The sequence below is a fragment of the Anolis carolinensis genome, chromosome 4, assembly GCF_035594765.1.
Source record: "Anolis carolinensis isolate JA03-04 chromosome 4, rAnoCar3.1.pri, whole genome shotgun sequence".
Classification (NCBI taxonomy): domain Eukaryota; kingdom Metazoa; phylum Chordata; class Lepidosauria; order Squamata; family Dactyloidae; genus Anolis; species Anolis carolinensis.
In genome coordinates this window covers 171,901,620-171,928,573 of record NC_085844.1, presented here as the reverse complement: position 1 = coordinate 171,928,573, position 26,954 = coordinate 171,901,620, and the positions used below count along the sequence as shown (strand labels likewise).

The 26,954-nt window shown below is 39.0% G+C and overlaps 1 protein-coding gene across 12 annotated transcripts in view; it reads right to left on the bottom strand.

The window, feature by feature from the left end:
- Positions 1–26,954, bottom strand: part of LOC100561497 (FRAS1-related extracellular matrix protein 1) — a 318,227-nt gene that overhangs the window by 40,103 nt on the left and 251,170 nt on the right. For 6 of the 12 annotated variants that reach the window (XR_001730232.2, XR_001730231.2, XM_062979566.1 and 3 more), the window contains 4 exons: positions 24,672–24,936; positions 10,122–10,536; positions 3,219–3,420; positions 1,963–2,107 (listed from right to left, as the gene is read on the bottom strand). Coding sequence is in view for 10 of the 12 variants with exons in the window: in XM_062979566.1 (XP_062835636.1) it covers positions 1,963–2,107; positions 3,219–3,420; positions 10,122–10,536; positions 24,672–24,936 (1,027 nt within the window). In the remaining 2 variants the exon portion in view is untranslated. Of the gene's footprint in view, positions 1–1,962; positions 2,108–3,218; positions 3,421–5,742; positions 9,669–10,121; positions 10,537–24,671; positions 24,937–26,954 lie in introns of those variants that run through there. The other 6 variants (XM_008109361.3, XM_062979569.1, XM_062979568.1 and 3 more) reach the window with 6 other exon arrangements.

Genomic DNA, 26,954 nt, shown 5'->3' with positions numbered 1-26,954 from the left:
GAATAGAGGCATTCACCACCACCTTCACCCACTCGGGCAAACTGCCTGTGGCTTCCCTTATAAGCCAGGATGGGCAGGGGTCTAGGATGCATGTGGTAGCCCTCACCTCTCCAAGCACCTTGTCCACATCCTCAGGCTGAACCAATTGAAAAGAATCCATCAAAATAGGACAAGCAGGTGCTCGTGTTACATCCTCGGAGACTGCCATTAATATGGTGTCAAAGCCGGATCGGATCAGAGCGACTTTGTCCGCAAAGAACCAAGCAAATGCTTCGCAGCGGGCTGCCGAGTTGTCAGGGATCTTGTCTTGAGTGACAGGATTTAACAACCCTTTGACAACTCGAAACAGTTCCGCCAGATGGTTCTTTGAAGACGCAATATTAGCTGCAAAGAAAGCATTCTTTGCAGCATCTATTGCCACGGCATATGCCCTTAGGTAGGCGCACAGCCATGTTCGGTCTGATTAGTTCCACTTTGAATGCCATACGCGCTCTAGCTCCCTCTTCTTTCACTTCATCGCTGCCAACTCCTCAGTGAACCAAGGAGTTGGTTTAGCTCGGGTACTCGAGAGGGGACGTTCTGGAGCGATCGTGTCTACTTCTCTGGTCATCTCTCCATTCCAGAGAGAGACCAGGGCATCGACAGGATCACCAACTGAGGTGGCGGGAAATTCCCCAAGAGCCGTCAGGAATCCAACCAGATCCATAAGCCTCCTGGGGCGGACCATTTTAATTGGTTCTCCACCTCTGCGGAGGTTGGGCAGCGCAGTAAGGCTAAACCTGATCTGGTGATGGTCGGCAATATAGACAATCACATACTTTATGTAATGACTGAAATTTAAACTTAACATTAATTCATATAGACAGTGTGTTAAAGACAGTTGTACAGTAGACCTTGGCATCCACTATGGATTGGTTCCATAGAATCAAAAAATAATGGAATCACAGAGTTGGAAGAGACCGCATGGGCCATCCAGTCCAACCCTTTGCCATGCAGTAAAATCACAATCAAAAAGACCCTGATAGGACTCCTAAAGTTCTGATAGTGACCTCTATTGGATTTAATTGAGTCTTTTCACAGGATCCAGCTACTTCCACCAGAATCAACAGACCCTCACTCCCATATTCCTCTGTGCATCCGAAAAGCCTACTATAGAGGATTGGGAAACTTCCTTGAGCAGGTTTTGCTATTATTATACACCAAAGCATACCATTGGATCAACCCAAAGTGATTCTCAAGCCGAGTCCCCCAATTCAATCCATGGAATATTTAACAAAGATTGCTAGGTTTTCTCTGGTAGGAAAATTTTATTCTTTTACCATTTTACTTCTTGGATACGTTAAACTAGTTGCCACATACCTCGCCTTTCTTTTCCCAGCTGAAAAGCAAGAATGGGGAGTACTTTACACCAGTTTACATCTTATAAGAACAGGGATAGAGGGCAAGCAAATATTTCATTAGGTTACTCTGATTTACTTGATTGATACTGATATAAACAGGATTTCATTTAAAAAAAAGTACAGATATACATAATATGGCATGTTTTTCAAACTTTATAACCTCACTTCAATAGTCTGAGCTATATACTGAAATGTTTTCAATTACAGTATATCCTGTGTGTTTGTGTGTGTGCAATATATCCTGTGTGCCTGAATGTCATTTTTCACTTATTATGTCTGTAAGGCTACTTAGGGTATTCTTGGAAGAATTTGCTCAAAGGGGATTTGCTCTTGCTCTCTTCTGAGGCTAGGAGAGTGTGACTTGCCCAAGATCACCCAGTAGCTTTCATGGCTGACCACAGATTCAAACCCTGATTTTTTAGTGTCCTAATCCAACAATCAAACCACTATACCACCCCTGTTAAATACATATGTCCGAGAAATCTATGAATAGAAATCCCTATAGCGTAATATTAGAAGGATTTCCTCATGCAACAGACTGACCCTGACTTTTGACACTTACTTCTCTGGAACTATTGTGTTGCCAGCTGAATCTGAAACTTCAAATGTGAAGCTATCTGAAGTTACCTCTGTGATGGGATTTATGATGTATCGAATGTTATGGTGGTTTAAATCATCTTGAGTAAAAGAGCTTTTCAGAAGACCACCTCCAAGACAGAAAAAAGAGAGAAAGGGAGAGTGCAACATTATAAAGAAAACATTTTTCTCTGCAAGATGATCAATGTTCACTTTTTGAAAATTATCTTGCCTTCCAAGCTATCTGAAACTCAAATTATTTTAAGCTGTCCAACCTGATTCAGGATAATTATTCATGTTAAAAAAAATGACAGCTCAAAGACAAGGCAACTTTTCAAACAAATGTTTTGAGACAGAATTCGAGTCAGCAGAGGCTGGCAAATGTTAATTACATTATCAGATAAACAGTGAGTCATATAATCAGTGACTAGAAAAGCACACTAGAAAAGGAGCTTACTGGAAACAACAGTCTTTTAGCCATTTATCTTAAATGTGCATGCCACAAGCTCACATGAGTTATAGTTTTATACAATAAGAGTATATTCAGATTTATGTGAGAAATATACATTATTCTGAGTTTTGGAATAGAAGAATATATTTTGGTTTTTTAAAATTAATTTATTAATATTTCCCCAAATTTAAAGAAAAGCATCCAGAGTGGAATTATCTCATTTGCTCCATATGACCCTAGACATGAAACCTACTTGTTTTAGGTGATTTAGAAGGGGTGCTTAACTTGCACTGTTCCATTAAAAAACCTATTATTATTATTATTATTATTATTATTATTATTATTATTATTATTATTATAGAAATATACAATTTAACTAGATTCAACTTCCTAAACAGAAACACAGACAGGATTGGCAGTCAGGGAGGAAGCCATTGAATTTCCATATATTTCTCTTGACTCCCCCCACCCACCAACAGCAGAGAAACCATCCTACAGTTCAAATAGGGTTACCCAACTCAAAAGAACAAATGGAGAGGGGATTCAGAAATGTAAAGAAGGGAGAAGAAAATGGAAAATCTGTCCTCCCCCTTTCACAAAGCAATTTGGGATAAGCATGCCTGGATTACAAATAAAGATATCACAGACATTTATCCTGAAATACACCCAATTCAATGGGACATCTGAATAGATTTCTATAGGACTGCACTGTTGCAAGATATTTCAAGCAATCAAACATATTTGGTAGCATTTCAGGACCTTGCATTTCAAGACTGAAAGGGTGGAAATACCTGCTCTTGAGTGTTCAAGATATCCAAAGTAAGGTTGCCGACGAACTGTGAAGATGAGATCTTCATCTCTGCTATCATCGTCTGTAACTTTCAGGTTGTGAACTGTGATTGGGACAGCTAATCTCCCATCTTTCAGGTTTTGTATGGTGCTTGGGCTTGCTTTTACTACGAGTTTTGGAACCATTTTATCTTGACATTCTACCTGTTGGCAAAATGAGGGGGAAGAATTCTACGGTGTTCTCCCATACAATGTATTATTCAGCTTGAATATCAAATATAAGACATACATTTGCATTTTTCTTTTCTAAATAATTGATTCAACTGCCTGGAAATGCAGATACCCTTACTTACCACATACTGCTTTTTGCTCTTGGCTCTGCTAAACCACAACTTGGAAACCAGAGTTTAAAAGTCCCAGTTTACAAATAACCTGTTGCCTTTAATTCATTTTTTCTCTCTCTAGTAAAAGAGATAGAAAACTGCAACTCAGCAAACAGGAGTGTTACATCTTTTGTGGTGTAACTGTGATTTTAAAAGTTATTTTGATAGTTGTGATAGTAAAAAAAAGAGAATATTATACAGTTTAGATGCCAACTAATCGATGCATTCTCTTGTGGGAACTGAAACAATAAGGTAGATGGATGGTGGCCAATAGCTTGTAACATTGTATTTGCCCCTTTCCCCCAAATAACTAATGAAACTCATTTAATTACCCTTGAGAATCTAGAAAGTAAAGAATTTTTAAAATAGTAACACCATGGCACCTACCTACCTTTTGGAGGTAATTTTAAATGACCCGTGCCAGTTCTATACAGTTGTGTATTTAAATATAAATATAGAAATCTTACAATGTTAGTAAATGTGCTAAATCTGGGATTTTGCACAATTTCCTACCTATCTAGCCAGAAAAGTAGTTTCAAGGATTATCTCACTGTGTATTTCTGTAAAATAAAAACTATATATCTGTCTATGTAATAATTTGTCTCATTCTGAAATGAAGATATGTCCCCACTTTAAATGATGAGTATAATTTGTATCTATCTAGTAAGGGTGCACAAAACTTCATTTTTAATTAGTAAGTCGTATCTAATTCGTAAATTTTGTTTATATGAACAGATATTAGGAAACATGGGGGAGAGCTATCAAAGTCAGTTTCATTTTCAGCACAAGTAAGATGAAGCCAAAAAAGCTGCCATTCCTCTTTAAATTAATGGCCTCTCACCATGAGGAGAGGAAAGTCTGTGTGTGTGTGGGGGGGGGGGGGGCTGCATGAGCTGGGAAAGAGGTTGAGAGAGCATAGAATTCTGGGAAACATAGTTTGGGAAGACAACGGACCTATGGCAGAGAATTCAAAAGGCCCTGTTCTAAACTACATTTCCCAGAATTCTACTCAGCTTCAGAAAGCTCCAATTAGAATAGGGAGAGATTTTTTCCTCCAAGCAGCAGCCAGGGATCCAATAAATCGTTGAACTGCAAAGAGGAGGACTGACTGATACCACAATACAAGTAAGTCAGTCAGTGCTTAGAAAGAAATCCCTAAATTGAAGTTCTATTGTTTAATATGAAAGACATTCAATGAGATAGCTGTTGTGACTTTAAAAAAGTTTTTTTTATCTAAACTTTAACAAATTCCAAAATTAGTATATGTATTAATATTTTTGAAACTTGGGGAGAATGATCTATTATTTGTTTCACTGTATAGAAAATTCAAGGAGATTGCTCTTGTAGTTTTTTTTAATGTTTTTTGTAAAAACTTTTGAAAATTTCTCAAAAATCTGTGGATGATCAAAACATTATGAAACTTGATGGGCTAACAGTGGTAAATATGTTCTACCTTTGTAGCAAGTTTTGCTCCAATATCTGTAAAAATGAAGGAGAAAGTAGCCCCTGGATTTTCCCCATTGACACAATTAATTACTTAATGGAAAATAACAAAAAGTAGATAACTTGTTATAGTTATGATACAAAACCCCATTTTGGAAACACTGTAGAAACTATTTTCCCCCAGCCCCGAATTTCGCGATGAGTATTGAAACATTTTTTTCATTGATCACATAGGCCTGAGTTATATTGGTTCTATCATAAAAACATAGAAAAGGTTTATTAAATTGCAAAACATTTGTTTTTGCAGGACATCCTGCAGCACATTTTGCTATAGTTTTTCAATGAATATCTTATAGAGTCTCAATCAATTTAACATAGTTTGTGGCAGCCACAAAAATGAAATTTCTGGAGTGTAACAACCACTTTCAAAGTTAGCACTGTTGGAAATAGCAACCTCCCAAACCTTTCACTGTTTGTTTGTTAATGTATATATTTGCTAACCTGTATTTTATGTGCATGTTGATTTACCAGTTTGACTGACCTCTTTGGTGTGGGAGGGGTTATAGACATGTGATTGTACTGAGCATGTTCAGACTCAGGACTCCGTTTTGTATTCAGTCTGCTTTACACCTCAATGGAGGTGGATGCATGTTGCTGTTTGAACTTCAGTAGAGAAGTATGACTTATGGACTTCAGTGAGTACAACTATGCCTGATATTTATTGAAAATTTTCAGTATTACAAGATTGATAACTAAGGGGTAGAGGGGAGGAGAGTAGTGGAGAGAGCGGTAAGGAGAAATAGAGGGGAAGGGGGTAAAACCCTAGGGTATGGGTACATGTAACGGTAGTGATAAGGGCTAGACTAAGGGTGGGGGGAAGGGAAATGTGGGGAGGAAGGTTTGGGGTAGGGTAGTAGGAAATGGAAAGGAGTCTGTTGTCAGACTCCTAGGTAAGATGACCTAACAAGAGGGGGGGGTTAGACTTCCATTCTTCTATCTTCCATTTACATCTCATATCCAATCTTCATTTCAGTTCTTCTTGTAGATATTCTTCAAAGTTTGACCAATCCATTTCTTTTGTGGGCCTACTGGTATTTTTTTAAAATCAAATAAGTAAATTTATCTATATTTTTAATATCTAACATTTTTTCCAGCCACATTGATTTAGTGGGACTGGTAGTTCCTTTCCAATTTCTGGCTACCACTATTCTTGCTGCCATTATTATGTATGTAAAGATTTTTTCTTTGATATTTTTATCTTTTGAGGTATTTAATTCATCATTATTTTGCATATCAAGTAGCCCTAATAGGTAATATTATGGTTTACAATCAAAATCTATTTTAAGATATTTTTATTTTACTTTCGGTATGAATTATTTTCCAATAGTTTTTAATTTCTTTGCAGTTCCACCACATGTGGAAATACAAACCTACCTGATCTTTGCACCTCCAACATTTATTATCTCTGTTCCTGTACATTAACCCGAGTTTTTTTTAGGGGTTAGGTACCATCTAGAAATTGTCTTTAGCCAATTTCCTTCATATCTGACTATGACCTATTGATTAAGAATGATACCTTGTGTACTCAACACACAGAGTACTGCATCCTATCTATAACTGAACTTAAGAAATGTGCCTGTATGGTGAATTAATACAAGATGTTTGTGAGTAAACAAGATATGTTATTTTCCAAAGAAGACTTTGTTTTTTAATCTCTGACTGCATATTTTAAACTAAGAAGTTTCAAGGGAGTGTATATCTTTTGGGCAACTGCAACTTCAACTTCAAAATAACCATCTTCTACCAAATGAATATATTTTGTAGTGGCATGCCTTTATCGTCAGCAGTTCAAAGACATGGTTCTTCAGTTTAACAGTTGAGTTACTTGTGTGCCATTACATGAATGCTTATGAATATCACTTGTTCAAAGGGTTGACTTTTGACAAGGTTATGCTTTTCTTGACTCGTGGTTTTCAAAAGGTGGTCTCCACATGTTCATAGAGATTCATGCCAAGCAGATATGACATCATTTTTCCTTTTCAATAAGGTTGTGATTGACATTTATTTCCAAAGGGATATGTGCCCAGAGACTGGGTGCAGTTATTTCCATTAAGCACCACACTATTAAATAGGAATAATACTTCCAAACAAGGAACATTTCAAATTTTGTTAAAAATAACAAGATGAGAACACCAGAGGTTTTTGACTGGGATCTTTGTCAGATTTTTGAAGGATGATATTTTAGGATAAAAAGAGAAAAAGCCACAAGTTGTATAATGAATTGTTGCCAGCTCTTTTTGCTGGTGATTTAAAAAGAGAGATAAGTTGCAAATAACAACACAGTAGAAAGCACATACTTTTCAGTATTTAAGACAAAAAGAAACTGTCAAGGTATTCCTTGGGTATTGCTCTTCATTCAGCTGACTAGCAGTTTCATTCTTCAATTAAACTAGAGAAGGGGAATAATGGTCTTTCAGCCCACTATGCTGATATGCATTCCCCAAAGAAGGAACAAAGCTGCCTTCCTGGTCGACATCAATGTAATCCAGCCAAGTGTTGAATTTTATACCACTGAGATGCTCATCTATCCAAACTTTCTTCACCTGTTCTGATAATTCACCCTCCTTTGGGATATACACCTTCATGCCACTGTCCAACCAATTAGCTGCTTGACTGACTGCATTCTGCAATCCTTAAGTGATGGTTCCCTATCTGACATCTTATGACAACTGATTAGTAAACTAGGCCATGAGTTTTAAGAAACATGCAATTTAGGGGCTACTGCCCATTAACTCTTTTGGTTCCAAAATCTATCACCCTTCAAATACACCACTGCCAAATTTAATAAAAAGGGATAGAGGCAAACTTGAAAATGACCATTTGCACAGTGACCATCTGTAACTTAGAAAGTGTATGTTTACTTGGCAGTAAATTCCACTGATCTCAGTGGACTTACGTATGAGAAAAAACGCATTGGATTTGTCTGTATGTGTCAAAGCTGTTGACAATAAACAGAAATCCCCATTTAAACAATTTAACAAGTAGAAGCATATTTTATAATGCATGCTTCTCCCAAGACTCCTCAATAAATTACGACAAAACAGGTTATTCAAAACACAACCTCAACATATTAAATAGGAACACGAAGTTAAAATAAGGGAAGTTCAAAATAAGCTCCTCCTGAGCATCCTGTGAGGTTTAGGAGGGCTTTGGCCATGGTTAGGAGTAGCAAGGGAGCAGTTAAATGTCATTTAGAATTTGACTGCATTTGGTCAGGAACATGCGCTCACATGAGAGCTGGTCAAACCAATCTTTCCAAAACACTGATTTCTGAACTTTTGCCAGAAGTGCCTCTCTCTAGTGGCCACTGAGGTTGATTTACCAGACATGTAAGCCTCTCAGTCCTGAATAAGCAGTTAAATGTATTCCTAACATTGAACAATGTGTTTAAAGGCACAGAGCTACATTTCACAGGTGAATAACAAGACTTCTAAATAGAGCGAAGATGTTTGTTTCCTGGAAATCTGTGGGCTCGAGAACCAAATTGTGGAATTTGAATGAGAGGCTTTTTTTTGACGTTCTAATCCACTTTTGAGTTTTATGTACTTCCCCTTTCTCTGTGTTAATTTGAATATATCACTGATTTTGCCAATGCATTCTTGGGTCTGAATCCTGGTTAGATCAAAAATGTTGCCTAATTTTGAGTAAATAGATTCACAAAATTTTGGGTAAATAGATCCACAAAAACAAATTTCTTAAACACCTTTCCCAGTGGATCAAAATGGGGATCATCAACAGATTAAAAAGCAACACATATCAGTTAAAAACACATAAACATACCATCAGTTTAAAAGAACATATATGTTCAATGGGGGGGGGGCGGTGGCACAGCGTGTTAAAGCGCTGAGTTGCTGAACTTGTGGCCCAAAAGGTCACAGGTTTGAATCTGGGGAGCGGAGTGAGCACCCGCTGTTAGCCCCAACTTCTTCCAACCTAGCAGTTCAAAAACATGCAAATGTGAGTAGATCAATAGGTACCGCTCCAGAGGGAAGATAACAGCGCTCCATGCAGTCTTGCTGGCCACATGACCTTGGAGGTGTCTACGGACAACGCTGGCTCTTCGACTTAGAAATGATCTCCATCTCGAGCACCAACCCCCAGAGTCGGACACGACTGGACTTAATGTCAGGGGAAAACCTTAACCTTTACCTATACGTTCAATGCATATTCAGATTCATAATTTAAAAATCATTTAGGTAGGGCAGCCTGCTTTAAATTCAGTTGTTGAGTCTTTTCCAACAGGTTGTTCCCCTGTCTAGGGGCGGCTAGAGGAAAAAGTGCTTTGAGTGACATTTGCCATTCTTGTCCTGGCTTTTTGAAGTAAATGTCACACAGAGGACCTGAGTGTATGGTATGGATTATACAGGAGGACATGATCCAGTTACAGAGAAGAGGAGATTTGGACAAAAACATCTTTGAAACAAGAGAGTTGCATGGGGGGGGGGGAATTCAGCCAAAATTCTCAGTTCTGCACAATCTATTCTCAGTTCTGCACAATCTTTATGCCTGCTCAGAGACCCAACCACAGAGCTTAGATGACCACCTCCATCCATCATGGCTAGGGTCCTTGTGAAAGAAAAGCAAGAAGCCAATTACAGAGAGAGCTACAGGAGGAACCCAAGACAAAGTGGATATTCATACATGTACAAAGACATGTACACAAAAGAGTAGGCAAGGTAGTATTTATGCAAAAAAAAAAAAACTCACAGGGTCATGCAGGGAGATAATCACTCATATTTTACCAGAGGTAGTCTAAGGCTGAGAAACACCAGGTTCAATTGCCCTGATAAGCCATAAATATATGATTTCCACTAAAATCTGTCTTCTTTCTACAGCCTCAGAGAATACAGTATCTCTGGCCAATTCCCAGCATTTAATATTGTAAATTCATTGCAATATTACATCTTAAATATGTGCTGCTAAGGAAGCATAATTGGAAAATGCTGGCTAGTATATTTCCACTTCTAATAAATACCGACCATGTACAAAAAAGGGAATATATTTCATATCCATACATACCTGTATCATAAATTCAATGGGGTCATCTCTCAGTTGCCCATTGACCAAAACTCCACGATTGACTTTGTCTGTAGCTACAAAGGAGAACATATCAATTTGCCCAGTTCGTCCATTATGTTTGTAGTACACTCTTCTGTTATCCACATCCAATTGTGTAAATTGGCCCCAGTGTAAGACCATCTCTTTCATGTATAAATGTCCATATTGTGGGTACTGGGTAATAATATAGGTGAGATTTTTTGCTGGGCTGTCTATGTCTATAAGTTGAAGAACATCTGAAGTTAAGACTCCTTTGCTACCCTCCATAATATGAAGACCTTTGTTATAAAGTAAAGTAGGTGGAATCCGGTCAGTGTGTTTAATGTTTAATTCTAGCTGGCCTTTCTTCTCCATATGACCATTACTGATGGTAAAACTATTTCAGAAAAAAAGAAAGAACAGGGAGATAATAAACTATTGTGAATTTAAAAATATCATGGTTATATATATATCAGTATACAGCAATTAATACAACAGACTCCCTATCAGAATGCATCTGGTCGATATTGTCATTTTGCTTCTGCATTACACACTGACTGTATTACACATTGTCTGGAATCTGGTTGGTGGTGGCAGAAAAAAGAAAAACATTTTGGTGTAGTGCTTTAACAGTTGAATTATGACTCTGGAGACCGAGGTTCGATTTCCACAGTCTCAGGCCCACAAAACCATGTGATACATTTGCTTGAGGGTAGCCATAAGCCAGAAATGACTTGAACAGACACAACAAGAATAGAGCTCTCATGATATACAAATACCTTTGTGTGACCCTAGAAAATGTGCAATTGCTTGCACACCAACAGGATTATGGGCTATGAGTCTAAAATTAACACTACTGCATTTTTCGCAGTAAGCTCACTTGGAAAGGTCAGTTCAACCACTGGCAATAAAATCTGACACTACATAATTGGAGTGCTAGTGTGATCGAAGGTGACCGATGATTTAAGGAATTCATAGTTTTGACAAGGACATCAGGCTGGATGTCTTGGTCAATTTGCAAAGACCACAATAACAATAACAAGGACCCTTCCCATGATATATAGTGTGTACATTTTAATCAAGGCTTATGTCCTACATTTCATATATTTATAGCAGAAGGTACAAAATGTATTACTGGAAACCATATCACAAAATGTATTTGACCTCTTTCACTGTTGCATGCATTACTATGTATCTCTCCTTTCTGATTCTGGGGTTTGGGATTCCCTCTTCCCTCCCCCTTTGAGCCCCAAAAGGCTCTCTCTCTCTCTCTCTCTCTCTCTCTCTCTCTCTCTCTCTCTCTCTCCCGCACCCATTCCGGGCTGCACTAACTCTTGGAAAACTATAACTTACCCTCCACCCTGCTTTTTCTTTTAACCAGCTCCATGGGCTCCAAATCAATTTTTTTGGCTTTTTATAAACTTTTATGAACTTTTTATAAACTTTTATGAAATATCAGGGACCTTCCTTCCCCCTTCTTCCATGCCTGTAACCCCCTCTCCTTGCGTCGTTCAAAGTTTCAGGGTACCCCAACCTGGCCCCTTTGCCTGCCTGGGCTGGAAGGGAAATCCTGGGATCCCCTTCTAAAAAAGTTCCCACCATGGAAACGCGTCCAGGAGTGGAAGCCTGGACAAACGGCCATGAAAACTATGTATTTGTCTCCCCAGCCCCATGGGATGTTGGATTTATCTGGAAATTCTCCCCAGATCTGGGGCTCCCTCGCGTGTCGCTATCATAATATTATATGACTATTGTTTCTTATTGCCAATATTATTTCCTTGTGCAATGTCTTTCCCTCCATGTATGTATATATCAAATTGAAGCAAAGTGACCTTGCTGTGAACTCTGGCCAAACATGCCTCGACCTGGCATGTTTGGCTTGCCCCAGGCTCATGCTAATGGAACTGTCTCAAAACAATGCCATCTTCCTCTCCTTGGATTCTGAATATCACTATCTACAGTGCACAATGGATTTCCCCAGACCTCGGAGGACATTAATGTCAGGCCACCTGGGAGAAAACTCTTTGGACATTTTGAAAACTATTCATCTTAAAAAGACTAACAGATATAATCCCATCACGGATCCTGTTTCCACAAGAGATACAAGCCAGCAGGGGTCAGACTCCCATTCATGGAACTGGCCAAATCAATCAATGGATCCACAGGCATCGTTGAGTCACCTATAATCTTGTGTACTGTTTGTCTATCCTGTCTAACCTCTACCCCCCCCCCCATTGGCCAGCGAGGGAGTGAGGTCACAGATGGGGCTCATGCCCTCATTGGAGGAGGCTCCTATTGGCTCCCCCTCTACTCTAACATCAGAGCCAATCAACACAGAGCTGGCCGGAGGGCGGGAGGCAGGAAATTCAAAACTAGAACTGTATAAAAGTGCATGCTTTGCTATGTTATGGATCTCAGTCTATTTTTGGCGAACTATCGCAGGCTGGCATCACTTTCAGCTGAAATTAAATAAAATTCTTCGGTGGCTTCTGCTTCAACCTGGTGAGTTACATTCTGAAAATTATTGGCTTCTATTCTCACCAGGCCTAACCCACAGCTTGGATCTCACTGTCCAATGCTGCTCTAAATTGTTCTATAACACTAGGATCGCATTTTAACTGCCACGGCAACATCCTGTGGAAACTTGAGATTGGCAGTTCAGGGAGGGACATTGTGTATTCTCATCTACAGAGCTCTACTGTCTCTCCAAATTACAAATCCCAGGAACCCATAAAATGCAGCCATGATAGTTAAATTGAAGTCTTAACATGATTGCATAATGAGAAAGGGAGATAGGGAAAGGTATCAGCACCAGTATCAGAGGCTTTTAAAGATCAAACATTGGCCCAATAATGTCAATCTCTGATTAAAAGGCTGAAAAAAGAGGAGTGGCCCACAAATGACCAACAAGCCTCATCCAGTCTTTCGGGCAGGCGGTAATAGTCAATTTACCACATTGCTGGACCCACCCTCACCACTTTGATTATTTTAGGGTTTATTTCCCCACCCCCACCCCCAGGAAATAAAATGCCCTGCTGTATTTTGGGGAGTTCTAGTGTGTGTACACACATAATATTATTAATCTGTGTCAATCTTGTTCCTTTTCACTTTCCTTTCATACTGAGACCATAAAACATTTTTCAAACTACATTTTGTTCTTTCTGTTGATGCTTTCAGCAGGTTGCAAAACAACCTCTGCATTCAGCTATGATCTCACCCCTTTACTATTTGCCATTCTGTTGAGGACTGCACAGGAATAGCCGCTAGAGCATAAAGACAGTGTTTACAGATGTAGGAGCCAATGAGAAAAAGCAGAAGCAGTGACAGGAGAAACATTCAGCATTAAAGAGTCCAGAATCTTCTCATGTGATCTTTTGAGAAAAGCAAGGATCAGGGTATAAGGGAGCACCAGCAACAAAAAAATAGCAGGAATGACTGCTTGCACAGTAAGCACTGAAGTCTGCAAAGGAAACAAAGCCAAAAATATCAGTAGAGGCAAATAATTTCACATGAACAAGCTACGTTTGGGGGTGAGGCAGTGGATGTTGTTGTTGTTGTTGTTGTTGTTGTTATTCCCTTTTTGTAATTTGGTGCAACATGGCTTACAGCAGTTAAAACAAACTTAGACAAATTTCACAGCATGAGAGTTTTAAAAATAATTGAATTATGAAAAAAATAAAACCAGTTAAAATGTAAACTATTAAAAGTTTTTCAAAAGAAAATTTGCAGGTTATGCAGACTTGTTCTCCCCTTTAAAAATGAATTCTCAAAGGCCTGCTAGAAAAAAGGTCTGAACCTGTCTGTAGAAAGAGGGTAAAAAGGGTGGCAGTCATGTAACCTCTCTTAGAGTCTGAGAGCTCTCTTCTTTGTTCCAATATGGACCTCATCACATTAACTACTGGATTCACCATGGATCATGGCAAATCCAGCAGGGCCCAACAGGGGGCAGGGGGAATCCGGCAGCCAATGGCCTGCATCACCTGCCTTGTCATTTATTCCACCTGCCTTGCCATTTGCTGCCACCCAGCTTCCCCCAGTTGTTTCTTACGCATCACGGGAAACCTCCCATGTTGCTGCCTCTGCGACCAACACCAATTTCACCCCTCTTCATGCACAGAGCCCTGCTCGTGGGATGGGAGCTGGTGGGCTCCATGCCTGAAGAGGGGTGAAAGCAGTGTAGGATGGGCAATTTTGCCCATCTGATGAGGTCCAATGTGTACTTGCAAGGGTGGCAAAACACAGAAAAGGGCATTTCCAGAAGATTTCAAAAACTTGTCTAAACTCATGTTTGGAGCTGAGCTAAATAGGGCTCTAAAGGTGATCTGTAACACTGAATTTGCTTCAAATTAAATTAGCCACACTTAGGCTTGTCTAGTTGGGACTATTCCAGGCCCCAAGATTTCAATGCCAAAAGATCAGGTCAAGGATTGACTCCTTGTGATACCATAGAAAACATCCCCTGGTGATGTTACAAGGAGCAGGCTCTGGTGATATCATGCAGATGATATGTTAAAATATGCCATTCAAATAGAACAACGACAAATGTAATAAATGGAAAAACTTGCTTTCACATCCTTCAAGATTCCTTCTACTTACTCTGAGAGCTGGAGAGTATTGACTAAGGACCTCATCACATTGAGGTCCTCAAGCCAGGGGGGCATCCATGGGGCAGCAGGGCAAATCCGGTGGGAAGCAGGTGAACCATTGTCCCACACTCTACATTGCCTGCATCACCGCCTTCCCCATTATATGGGGGAAAGAGTCACCACTCAGCGTTCCTCTGCACTGTCCCCAGCTTAATTATTGAGAATATGGGTAGCCACCCATGTTGTCAGGGCTTCATCCTAGGATGCTTCCAGAATGGAGCCCTGCCAGAAGTAGCCCTGTGTCATGTGATGGGCTCCTGTGGGCTTCGCCCTAGAAGCATCCTAGGATCGAACCCAAGTCTCATGTGATGAGGTCCTAGGTCTAGAACCCTAAGCCACAGTGTAAATTATGTGGATACTAAAATTAAGTTCTGAACTTCCCAGCTTAAATCTGACTTCTGCCATGAATTTGTTAGGCGGCCATAGCTAGTTATTACAATTGTTTTATCTCAGCTTACCATCTGGAATATTGGGTATAATACTGATGTACTTTACAGAGTCTTGGTGATTATTTTGTTAACAGACATGGCATTTTGACAGTAGCATCCAAGGCTGCAATTGTACACACATTTATTTGATTGAACATCCATCTACACTGAGCTCAGTGGGACTTTCTTCTAAGAAGATATACCTAGCCATTGCACTGACAACTACTAAATGCTAGATGTTACCCCTTATTTATATTTAATATATCAAGATCAGAAATATCCCCCTAAGACATCATTTTGTCCACTGATATTCCCATTCAGATTCATCATGTCACTATGCATCCAAGTTATCTTTTCCTTCCACCCATAATAATTCTTTAATATTTCTCACTGGGGTTTCAGGAAATACCCAAGAATTTATCTACACACAAAGCTTGGGAGACTTCCTATCTTTAGGCACATGGTTAATTTCTTTGTAACGGCTTCCAGGCCTTTCTGTATGTCAAGCTCTACAGCTTCCCTAGGTATTTCTCATACATTAGCACTAATTAAGACAAATGCTGTGTCCTACCAGTGCTAAATTACCACACACACACACACACACTCATCACTTCCAGAAGCTGCAGTAAAGAAATGAAGACAGCTGATTGGGTACTCACTTACAACTGCCAGCTGCCATTCACTGAAAATAAAAATTAAAGTTACATGAGCAGGAAAATCTTTACGAAGAGACAAAGGTCACACTGTTCTTGTTGGGCTAAAATCTGACCATGACTTTATTAATTACATGCATGAAAAATAAGCAGTGATTGAAGGCCAAGGATTCTCATTGTCCAGCCTATTTGGAGACCTGGGCCTGTTTGATTCTTCACACATATAACTCTGCAATTTCATGTCATGGTTCCATCCTATGAAATCTTGGGGTTTATAGTACAAAGAGAGCACTAATGCCTCACTGAATAGAAGCCCAGGGAGAGTCCATAGGCTGTAACCATGGCAGTTAAAGTAGTACAGTAGAGTCTCACTTATCCAAGCTAAACGGGCCGGCAGAAGCTTGGATAAGCGAATAACTTGGATAATAAGGAGGGATGAAGGAAAAGCCTATTAAACATCAAATTAGGTTATGATTTTACAAATTAAGCACCAAAACATCATGTTATACAACAAATTTGACAGAAAAGTAGTTCAATATGCAGTAATATTATGTTCTAATTACTGTATTTACGAATTTAGCACCAAAATATCATGATATATTGAAAACATTGACGATAAAAATGGCTTGGATTATCCAGAGGCTTGGATAAGTGAGGCTTGGATAAGTGAGACTCTACTGTATAATCATACTGCTATAACTGTATAGGGCCCCTGGTTACCCATGCACCACTTAGCACCCTGAACATTTAGCTCATGCCTGAACATTTAAGTTGTATGATTTAGTGTTTCATATTTCAGTTATCCAAAATCTGCCAAGTAATTCTCAGCCAACAGAGCCACTTCCATTTCTGCAGGTTTAGATCCTTAATTTTGTGGCTCCAGCTTCTCCGCTCTCTCTTTGGGGAGTAGTATAAGTAAAAATAGTTCGACAGATCAGGAACTGGGTGGGGACAAAGATTGGGGCTAAGAGATACTTCAAAAATAAGTATCTCTTAGCCCCAATCTTAGGGCCAAAAATACTTCAAATTTTGGCATAAACCTAAGGAATTTGTTTTATTTTTCAAGTTAATTAGCAATGCTTCTTTTCTAAAACACATATTTGCACTGCATTTATGTTTTATGCCATGAATCCCAATGTCCTCAAATATATTAGAAAATACTATATGTAATTTGGGATGTATTCTAAATATACATCATGTTAAAATACCCAAGGCCATTATATAAACATTGAAAGTAGTCTTTTATTCCTTTTCATTTCTATACTCTACATTTGTGCATGTGAATGTGGAGAAGGGCAAGGTTCAGATTTTTTTCAAATGTGTGTGCCTTAAGCCAGAGTTCCTTGGAGTCTGGTTCACTCCAGTGAACAACAGGACCTTGTTCTTTTTTTATTAAAAAAAAGACATTTCTATAAGTTAAAAGGCCATGGTTGTTCACATAGATAAGATCTGGTTTGAAATGAATAAATCGTTCCTGGCAAGCTGCAAAACTCTGTATTAAAACTCAAGCCCTGTAAGAAAAATAATTAAATTTACTATGGCTGTACTGTATTTGTGTGTTGTCACAAGCAAGTGTGTAATATGCATGTATTCCGGGGTGTCATTCTTCATTAATTGCATCTTCAAAAAAAAAACAATTAGGAATTTTGGGAAATTTTCTTCATATGACAAGAAAATTATTGATAACTGTGCCATTTTCAGAAAATATTCACAGTTCAGGATTTATTTTGCATTATATTTGCACAGCATTTTGGTACAGAAAATAGCTTTTCTGCTCAGGAAAAAAACACTTTCTTCATAAAAAATATTGGTTTATCCACAGAAATATTATAATAACATTATTTTCTGCATCAAATATGCTATTTTTCCATGCCAAAAAAGGGCCACGTGCAAATTTTGCATGGAATAAATCCTGAAGAGTAAAGATTGATCTGAGTCCAAGTTTCGTCTTGACAGTGGTCTTCAATGCTAAATAAAAACATTTTCAAGATTTTTTCTAAAATTAGAAAATTAGAAAAATATACTTCCATCCACATCATGCATGTACACACTAAACCAGGAATATCTAACCAGACTACTAATTTTTTTCTTGGCAGCTTTCAGGCAGCATTGTGCTGAAAAGGAACTTTAGCCATGATTTCTTTTCCTTTAAAAAAATAGGCAGTGCTTCATTGCTGACTTGTACTATTCATGTTTTTAATCACATCTGCTACCATAGACGTGGCTCTGAATAATTAACGATGCTTCCAACATTACACTCATAGATTATGGTGGAGGAAGTGACTGGTGCACCGTCTCAAACTGCAGAAGCCATTTAGGAAACTGTTATCCACTTTCCCTTTATATTTGCAGCGCAATCACTTACTGCTTAAAGGGTAAATCTTTCATAGCTTTAATTAAAGCATTTAATATAATTTACACTGATGCTCAATGTGCTCAAGGTCTGTCAAAATTGATGCTTTAATAACATGTCATTCCTTTTTTTTCCTCCTCCTCTCCCGACTGGCCTGAAATCTGTTAAAATTACCACTAATCTAATTGGGAACAAAGTTGTCAAATGCACGCAGCTCTGACAGTTTGTCTTTCTGCAAACTGCCAACAGATTGCAAGTTACGCATGTGTTGCGCAGATGGGTAAGTTAAAAGGAACACACCAAAAAAAGAAAAAAAGGAAAGGAAAAAAGCGATTTATTAAATCACCTGGAACCAGCAGCTCCATTCCAAAAATAGTGAGAATGAAATATAGCAGGAGCTACAAGAGTTGGCACTGGAATATGCCAGAAGGTACCAGTTACAAAACAAGATAAACATTTTGAGAAGCCTCAGCTGTGTAGCAGAATAATGAGGAGTTATTTAACCCGATCTGGATTACCAGTGGAAATTAATTTAGAGTGCACATTTAGAGAGAGAGAGAGAGAAAAGAAGATATTTTAATCTTCTTCCTTTTAACCCTTTTAAAACTGGAAACATATTTTTTCAGCCTCCTCTTACCCTGATTTAAATGATCAAATGAAAAGACCATTTAAATTGTGTCTTCTCCTACCATGCAATCTTTTTTATGTGCTCAACCTTCATTTCAGGAAAGGACATTGACTCCAGTTATGCTTTTGATAGGTGTCAACTATATGCCAGCAGATGCTTCCAAGCTACCAACAAAGCTCAGTTAGGAATTTTTAATCTTAAAATGAGAGAGAATGTAAGTTTTATACTAAACAGATGTGCCAACACACACAAAACCTCCAATTAACTGAACTGCAATTATCCAGATCTCATGATTGTCTGAATTCCATGGGTGTCCTCCATGTAATCCAATGTCAGAAAAACCCTAACTTTTGAAAAGTCACTTTCTAGAGGAGGTAAATCTAAATGTACCAAAATGGTTTCAGTTTAAGTGCTGATTTTTGAAAAAATATAAAAATATAAAAGTATTATTCAAATATATTTAAAATATAACACCATTATTCTTTCCCTTTTTATCTTCTAGATCAGTAGTTCTCAACCTGTGGGTTCCCAGATGTTTTGGCCTTCAACTCCCAGAAATCCTAACAGCTGGTAAACTGGCTGGGATTTATTGGAGTTGTAAGCCAAAACACCTGGGGACCCATAGGTTGAGAACCACAGGCCTAGAAATAATGCATGTCTCATTAAGATTAAGATATATGCAGGATTACCCAACTCTGTTAGGAAAATGAAATTTGAGTTGAGAAGGAGAGAGAACAAGAGAGAGATTGAGAGAGAAAGAGATCTGAATTCTAAAACAAAATGGTTTCCATGGTATCTTGTCAATTCTAGAATGGTTCCTTTGCCACAGAAAGAGCTAAATTTTAATTATTTACTTGGTGATGTATATGTCACTTTTCTTTCATAAATGGACCTCAGTAAAATAGTACGAATATACAAAATGAATAATTTATGAACAATTTTAAAATACATCAGTAAAAGCAAAATAAAGCATGTCTTCATTTGAAAACATCTTCCACAACAAACATGGCCAACTGCCAAAGACATCCCTGAATAAAAAGTTTTACAAAAAAGACTTCAAGGAGGAAAACAAGTTACCTTAACTACACAGGGAGTTCCAGAGCTTAGGGAATAGTCAACCATACTTTTATATGCTAATTAGATGAGTTTGAGGATAGATGGGACATGCAACCTCAACAGACGGAGTTTTTTAAGGATCCATAGGATGCTTTCCTAGCAGTCTAGCAATGGATGGCCAGGCTTCAAATCCCATGATGTCATAGAATCATAGAATTGGAAGAGACATTGTGGCCCATCCAGTCCAATCCCCTGCTAAGAAGCAGGAAAATCGTATTCAAAGCACCCCCAACAGATGGCCACCCAGCCTCTGTTCAAAAGCCTCCAAAGAAGGAGCCTCCACCACACTCTGGTGCAGAGAGCTCCACTGCTGAACAGCTCTCACAGTTAGGAAGTTTTTCCTGATGTACAGGTGGAATCTCCTTTCTTGTGGTTTGAAGCCATTGTTCCGTGTCTTAGTCTCCAGGGCATCAGAAAACAAACTTACTCCCTCCTCCCTATGACTTCCTCTCACATATTTATACATGGCTATCATGTCTCCTCTCAGCCTTCTCTTCTGAAGACTATACATGCTCCATTCTCCAGACCCTTGATCATTTCAGTTGCCCTCCTCTGGACACATCCCAGCTTGTCAACATATCTCTTAAATTGTGGTGCCCTAAATGGTCACAGTATTCCAGGTGTGGTCTGACCAAGGACCTGCCAAGGCCCTACCAAGGTATTCATGCTGGCTCCGATGGAGCCAGCATGAATACTCAGCCCTTGGGTGATACTCACCATGTGTAATGGGGGAAGTGTCACCCAGAGGGAGCTATGCATGAGGTGATGGATTTGCTCTGCTGCCCCTCCTTTTTTTTGGTGAAGTGGGATGCTTCATCTGGTCTTTGTGATATGGTCCCAAAAGGAAGTGTTCTCTCAAAGATATAAAAGCTTTGCAGATCCATGCAGGAGAATCAGTTCTTCAGATAAACTAAAACAAGTCATATCAGGTTTTATAGCTCATTTCCTGCTCTTGGAAATTGAACTATTTCTGATATTGCAACACGAGAATTTTGGAACTCTATGTAACCAGCCCCAGTGAACAAAATGGCTGCAGCGCTTTGATTAACTGAAGCTTTTGAAAAAATTTCAAAGGCAACCTCACATACAGATCATTACAGTAAACCAAGTGGAATACAACTAAAACATGCAGCATGGTGGGCAAACCAGAAATATACCATGGGATCCCATAAATTAAATGTACCCTTTTACATTCATGTGTGTACCATTGGTCTTTGCTTTTTACTCAGTAATTTTATTAGAATCATAGAATAGTAGAGTTGGAAGAGACCTCATGGGCCATCCAGTCCAACCCCCTGCCAAGAAGCAGGAAATCGCATTCAAAGCACCCCTGACAGATGGCCATCCAGCCTCTGTTTAAAAGCCTCCAAAGAAGGAGCCTCCACCACAGTCCGGGGGAGAGAGTTCCACTGCCAAACAGCTTTCACAGTGAGGAAGTTCTTCCTGATGTTCAGGTGGAATCTCCTTTCCTGTAGTTTGAAGCCATTGTTCATTAGATACAAGTTTGGCATTTCACATTTGTAAACTTCCCTTTTCGCATGAGTCTTAGGTCTATGATTACATAGGGACATGTTCTCTACTAAAGAAATAAATGACTTGTATCCAGTTATCCAAAATGAACTTCAGCAACCTAGAGAACGGGAGAAAGATGTTACTGTTGGCACTGAGTCAGCTTATCTCCTTTGATCCTGTCTCAGCTTTCACTAACTACCTCGTGTCTGGCACAGCAGCTAAAAAAGCCAACGTGGTTCTTGGCAGCCTTAATAGGAGTGTGGTTTCCATCGAGGGATATTCCTCTTTAACTAGAACTCCTCTGGAATATTGCTGGACAGTTCTGGGCAGCAGAATTCAAGGATATTGACTAGGTGAAATATGTCCAGAGAAGGACGACCAAAATAATGAAAGATATAGAAACAATGTCCTATGAGAAGCAGCAAAGGGAGCTAGGAATGTTTAGCCTGGATAAGAGAGGGTTAACAGGTAATATTATAACCATGTTTAAATATCTGAAAGGATGTCATATTGAAGAGGCAGCAAATATATTTTCTGATGTTTCAGATACTAAGGATTTCATCAGACGGGCATGAGGGAAATGAGAGAAAGCATTGGGAAAGTGGGGAAATAGTCTTACCCAATTCTCTTTTGGCCAGATCCATCCTCGGGGGTGGCCAGCCATACCACAAACTTTTCTGATCTTTTCCCCACCTTGACTCACTTCTCCCTACTTTCTGGAATCAGGTAACACCCAACTCCTGAGACCTTAGTCTTCTCTCCCTTGTAGCACACTGGAAAGCCATATTCTCAATGGCAGCCATGCATCACGGGATGGCCTCCATGGGACTGTTTTGCCAGTGTGCAAAAATGGAACAAAAAACGGGGAAAACATCCATGTGATGAGGTTCTAAGACACAGCAATGAATTCAAAGTACATGAAAAGATATTCCACCAAAACATTAGGAAAAACTTCTTAATGGTATGATCTATTTAACGGTCGAATATAGTGCTTCAGAGTGTGATGGAGGATGAATCCATACTGCCACCTAATCCAGTTTCTGAATCCAGATTATCTGATTTGAACTGGATTTTATGAGTTTACACTGCTATATAATCCAGTTCAAAGCAGATAATCTGGATTTTTAAACTGGATTATATGGCAGTGTAGATGGGGCTGGAGTCTCCTATGGAGGTTTTTAGATAGAGGTTGGATAGCTTTGACTTCGAATTCATGCATGGTGGGGAGTTGGACTGGATGCCCCTGGTATGGTGCCTTCCAATTTTATGATTTTGTAATTTTAAGCAAGTGGGCAAAGAATTCGAGTTGAATAACGGAAGGAGCAGCAATCAGGATCCTGTTAATTTTCTCTCACTGATGGAAGAACTATCAATGGCTGCATTTTGCTTTTTTTTGTTTGTTTGTTTTTTTGCTGCTCCTATTGTGCAAAGAGAAAAATTGAAGTCTTAAGGAAGAGAAAGTAATAGATTGATCAGCAAGAAAGGAAGTGAAATATAGACATGAAACGAGAGGAGAGGAGAGAGGGTTAGAGAATGGAATGGAATAACTTATCATACAAGTCAGGACCACACATCTTTCTGAACCACACATTTTTCATCACAGTTTCTCACCAAAGATAATATACTTGTAAGTATTTAATTTCTCCAAAATACATTGAAAAATTCACAAATATGCATATTTCCAAAGAAATTAGTCTCAAGAGATGTGAAGAGGATAACTGAAAAGAAACACAGATCCAACCAAATTCTTTTCTACCCCTAATTAGTCAAGACTAGATAGCATCCTCTTGAATGAAGAAAATATTTTCCGCATGCCAAACAAAAATAGATAAAGATTTAAGGTCTGTGATTTATTTAACTATGGTCTTAACCTCACTTAGAAAGAGGCAGTTTTTGCATGATTTACTGATTCCTTCTTCGTCTTGTTAATTTAACCCATTTCTTAGGAAAGTATACACACTTAATCATTGCAAGAATAAAATTAGCTTGAGTGTCTATTTGGTGGCAAAGGAAGTATAAATAACTGAGTTTGAAAATGGAAGGAAAAAACGAAGGGTACAGCATCATTTTTTTATTTTTAGGAAAGTTTCAGAAGGTGATGATTGAAAGGGCAAAATAATGGGGGGGGGGGGCTATTTTCTGTCTGTCATTTCCTGAACCACCCTAAAAAAAACTTTCCCACCTACAGGGCTTCAGTGCTGTTCTTAGCAAAGCAATGAAAGAGTTGTACACCCTAGCCATCTCCCTGCATCTTTGCCCTTCATCATGCTCCTCCTAAGCAATCAAAATTTAGTGCCAGGGTCTTGATATTGATAGTTACAAACAGGATATACATAGCTCCTGTGTATGTGCAAAATACCTAGAATGCAATAATATTCAAGTGAGTAATAAATTAAGTCCATATCCTCTTACTAATTTAAGCAATATGGGCCCTTCTTTCTTACAGGGAAGTTGGCATTAATAGGTTTTTAATCCATTACAATTGCCACATCTGGTCGGAAATTCAGTCAAAAGAGATGAAATCTATTTTCTGTTGTACTTGGGAGAGACATAGAGAGAGAGCAAGAGAAAATTCTTCTATATTCCCCCCCTCCCTTTCTGCTCACTTGAGGTATATAAAACCATTACATTTAAGTACCATAATAACCAACATATGCTTTTCTTTAGAAATGACACCACCATCTGGATTAACTTCTACCAATGATTTCAGACAATATTGTGGATTTTTTTCTCTCCTGCTGACTGGAAAAAACTACCCCAGAGAGCAACTACAGTTTCAGATGGAGAATAACAGTAACTGAATTAGCAATGTACCTCCTCTGCCACCAAATAAGTTGAAAGTGTGCCTGAGAAAGGGGGAGAAGGCAGGCTTATACGGCAATGTATAAATAGCTCTCCCTTGATATACTAATTAATTAGAAAATCATTAAAATATATTGCCATACGAAATATGCTCCTCTCTCACAGTTTCTGGCTGAAAAGCCTGAAAAATTACTGTCAACCAATGACTGGACTTGATGATGGGATATTTTATTTCTTTTGCATTTTCATGCCAGCCATCTCAACATTGCAATCACTGTTCACTGAATGCTATACCGAAGCTGTATTAACACTTAGTTTTCTGAACATTTTTTTTCATATTTAAAGTATGGGGTGGGGAAGAGAAATATATATATAAAAGGGTAGGCCTTCTCACCTGAATGAATCCTTACTAGCCTCGTGGCTATTGTCATGAATGTAGCAGACCTTCTGGGCCACAACATCCAACTGGCTGTAGTGGGGAATGGGCACGCCGGGATAATTGATGTACTCAATCTGACCATGCACAGGTGGCACAGAAATGGCATACAGCAGCTTCTCTGGTTTACCAGTGCCATCTGTTGCCATAAGAACATCTGTCGTCAAGGTCACCCTGTCACCCTCTGTTAAAGTTACAGGTTTGGTGAATAGAACAATGTCACCTAAAATAAAAAGGAAGCAAAAGAGAGAGAGAAATAAAAACACACACAGGGAGTAGAAAATCAAAGGGTGTCAGTGTGTGTGAGTGTATGAACCCATGTCTTTAATGTTCCATAGAGGAAACCAGGCTGGGGTGGGGAAATGAACAAAAAGCAGCTCCATGTGTGGAAAAGCATTAGACACTGGGGAGACGGGAGGGAAAAGCCACGGTTGAGAGATGCAGTGGTGAAGCATATCATAAGGATTAACAAAAGAGACTTTTGTCAAAGCAGCCTGGAGGGGGATTCCTTTGGTATCTGCCAGCTTTTAAAATCTTTCTGTGTCCACTAAAAATTACTGATGCATTGAAGTGTGTTTTGAACTGATCCCTTTCCTCCTCCATACACAAGCATTTTGCATTTTTCCATATCTTTGTAAATGATATTTCTCAATGGAGACTCTTCGTTGAATCAATATGTGTATTATTTACACATGTGGGCATGCCTGGCTGTATCTATACACCTCCACATGGAGAAAGACGTGTCTGACCATTTATCTCACAATATATAGGTATAGGCATATTATGACCATACACTCTCACTCTTATAATGAATTATTTTAAAATGGTTTTTGTCTGAAAGTGACCCACTTGTATACACAGAACAATTATGTTAATAGTCCCATGTGGAATGACAGACAAAATGCACTAAGCATGGCATGACACTTTAAGCTGATGGTGTTATCTGAAGCTGTAACCTTGCCAAGGGTGATTCTTCTGCAACTGGATTTGTCTCAGTCCCCTGACCCTTTTTAACATCTCAAACAAAGTACATCAGAAATTGGCAGACATAATGATAGTGGAGAGTTCCAGAATGGGTCATAGTGTCAAGTTATTCCTCTCCTCCTTTCTCTAGGATCAGTGACCCTTCATTTGGCCTAAATATGCTTTAACATTATATTATGCACTAATAAAGGATGATGGATCCTTGTAACAAAAGTTGTCTTGCAGTCTTATCACACCTGTTGCTGTGTGCCTTTGAGTCATTTCTGACTTATGGCAACCATAAGGCAAAGAAGTATTCTTGGCAACATTTGTCTTTGTTTTCCTCTGAGGCTGAGACATTGTGACTTTCCCAAGGTCATCCAAAGGATTACTATTGGCCAAGCAAGGATTTGAACTCTGGTCTTCAGAGTTGTAATCCAATGCCTAAACCAGGAATGGTGGAATGGTTTTTTCTGCTAAGGGCCACTTGGGTATGGCATTTGCAGGCCATACCTTTATTTTATTTTATTTTATTTAAAAATAACTTTTATTACAAATAAATAATTATAAAATTGTTATTATTATATTACTATAATAAATTATAAAATTGTATATTAAAAATCAAATGAAAACTTCAAAGACCACGTGACACAGGACGCTGCCTGCACATGCTTAGTGGCCTTGGCTCAGCTAGCAAAAGCAAGAGCAGAAGAAGCAGAATACATCTGTGCATGGAGAGGAACTTAGAAGTGGCTGAGGTCTGAATGGTAAGTGGCAACCAGCCCTCAGGAGAGTCAGTATGGTGGCTCAAAGAAGCAATGCTAGGTCAAGTGAGTGGACTGGGGCAGGCATCTTTTCCCATGCCGGGCTGGACTGAATTATTTTGTGGACCCTATATGGCCTATGGGCTGGATGTTCCCACCCCTGCATTATGCCCTTTTGGGAAATGCATGCCAAAATTGTCACAGGCAGAAGCAGCCCAAATTGTAGGGTAAATGCCTGAGCGACAAAGGCCTATTATCCACTGTAATGAGAGAGAGCAAGAAGGAAAAAGTCTAGTTCAAAAATAACCTGCCTCCCATCTCCAGCAAAGCTGCCAATTCAATAATATATTTTTATCCCCATGCCAGCTCTGCAACCACAACAAAACAGGCAAAAAGGATCCAAGCAAATCATGGCCAAGGATCCAATGGAGTGATGCAGTACTCCTGCCAATCCAACCTTGAAAAAGCAGAAAGAAGGCTAGAGGAGGAAAGATAGGGCTTATAAAATATCTGT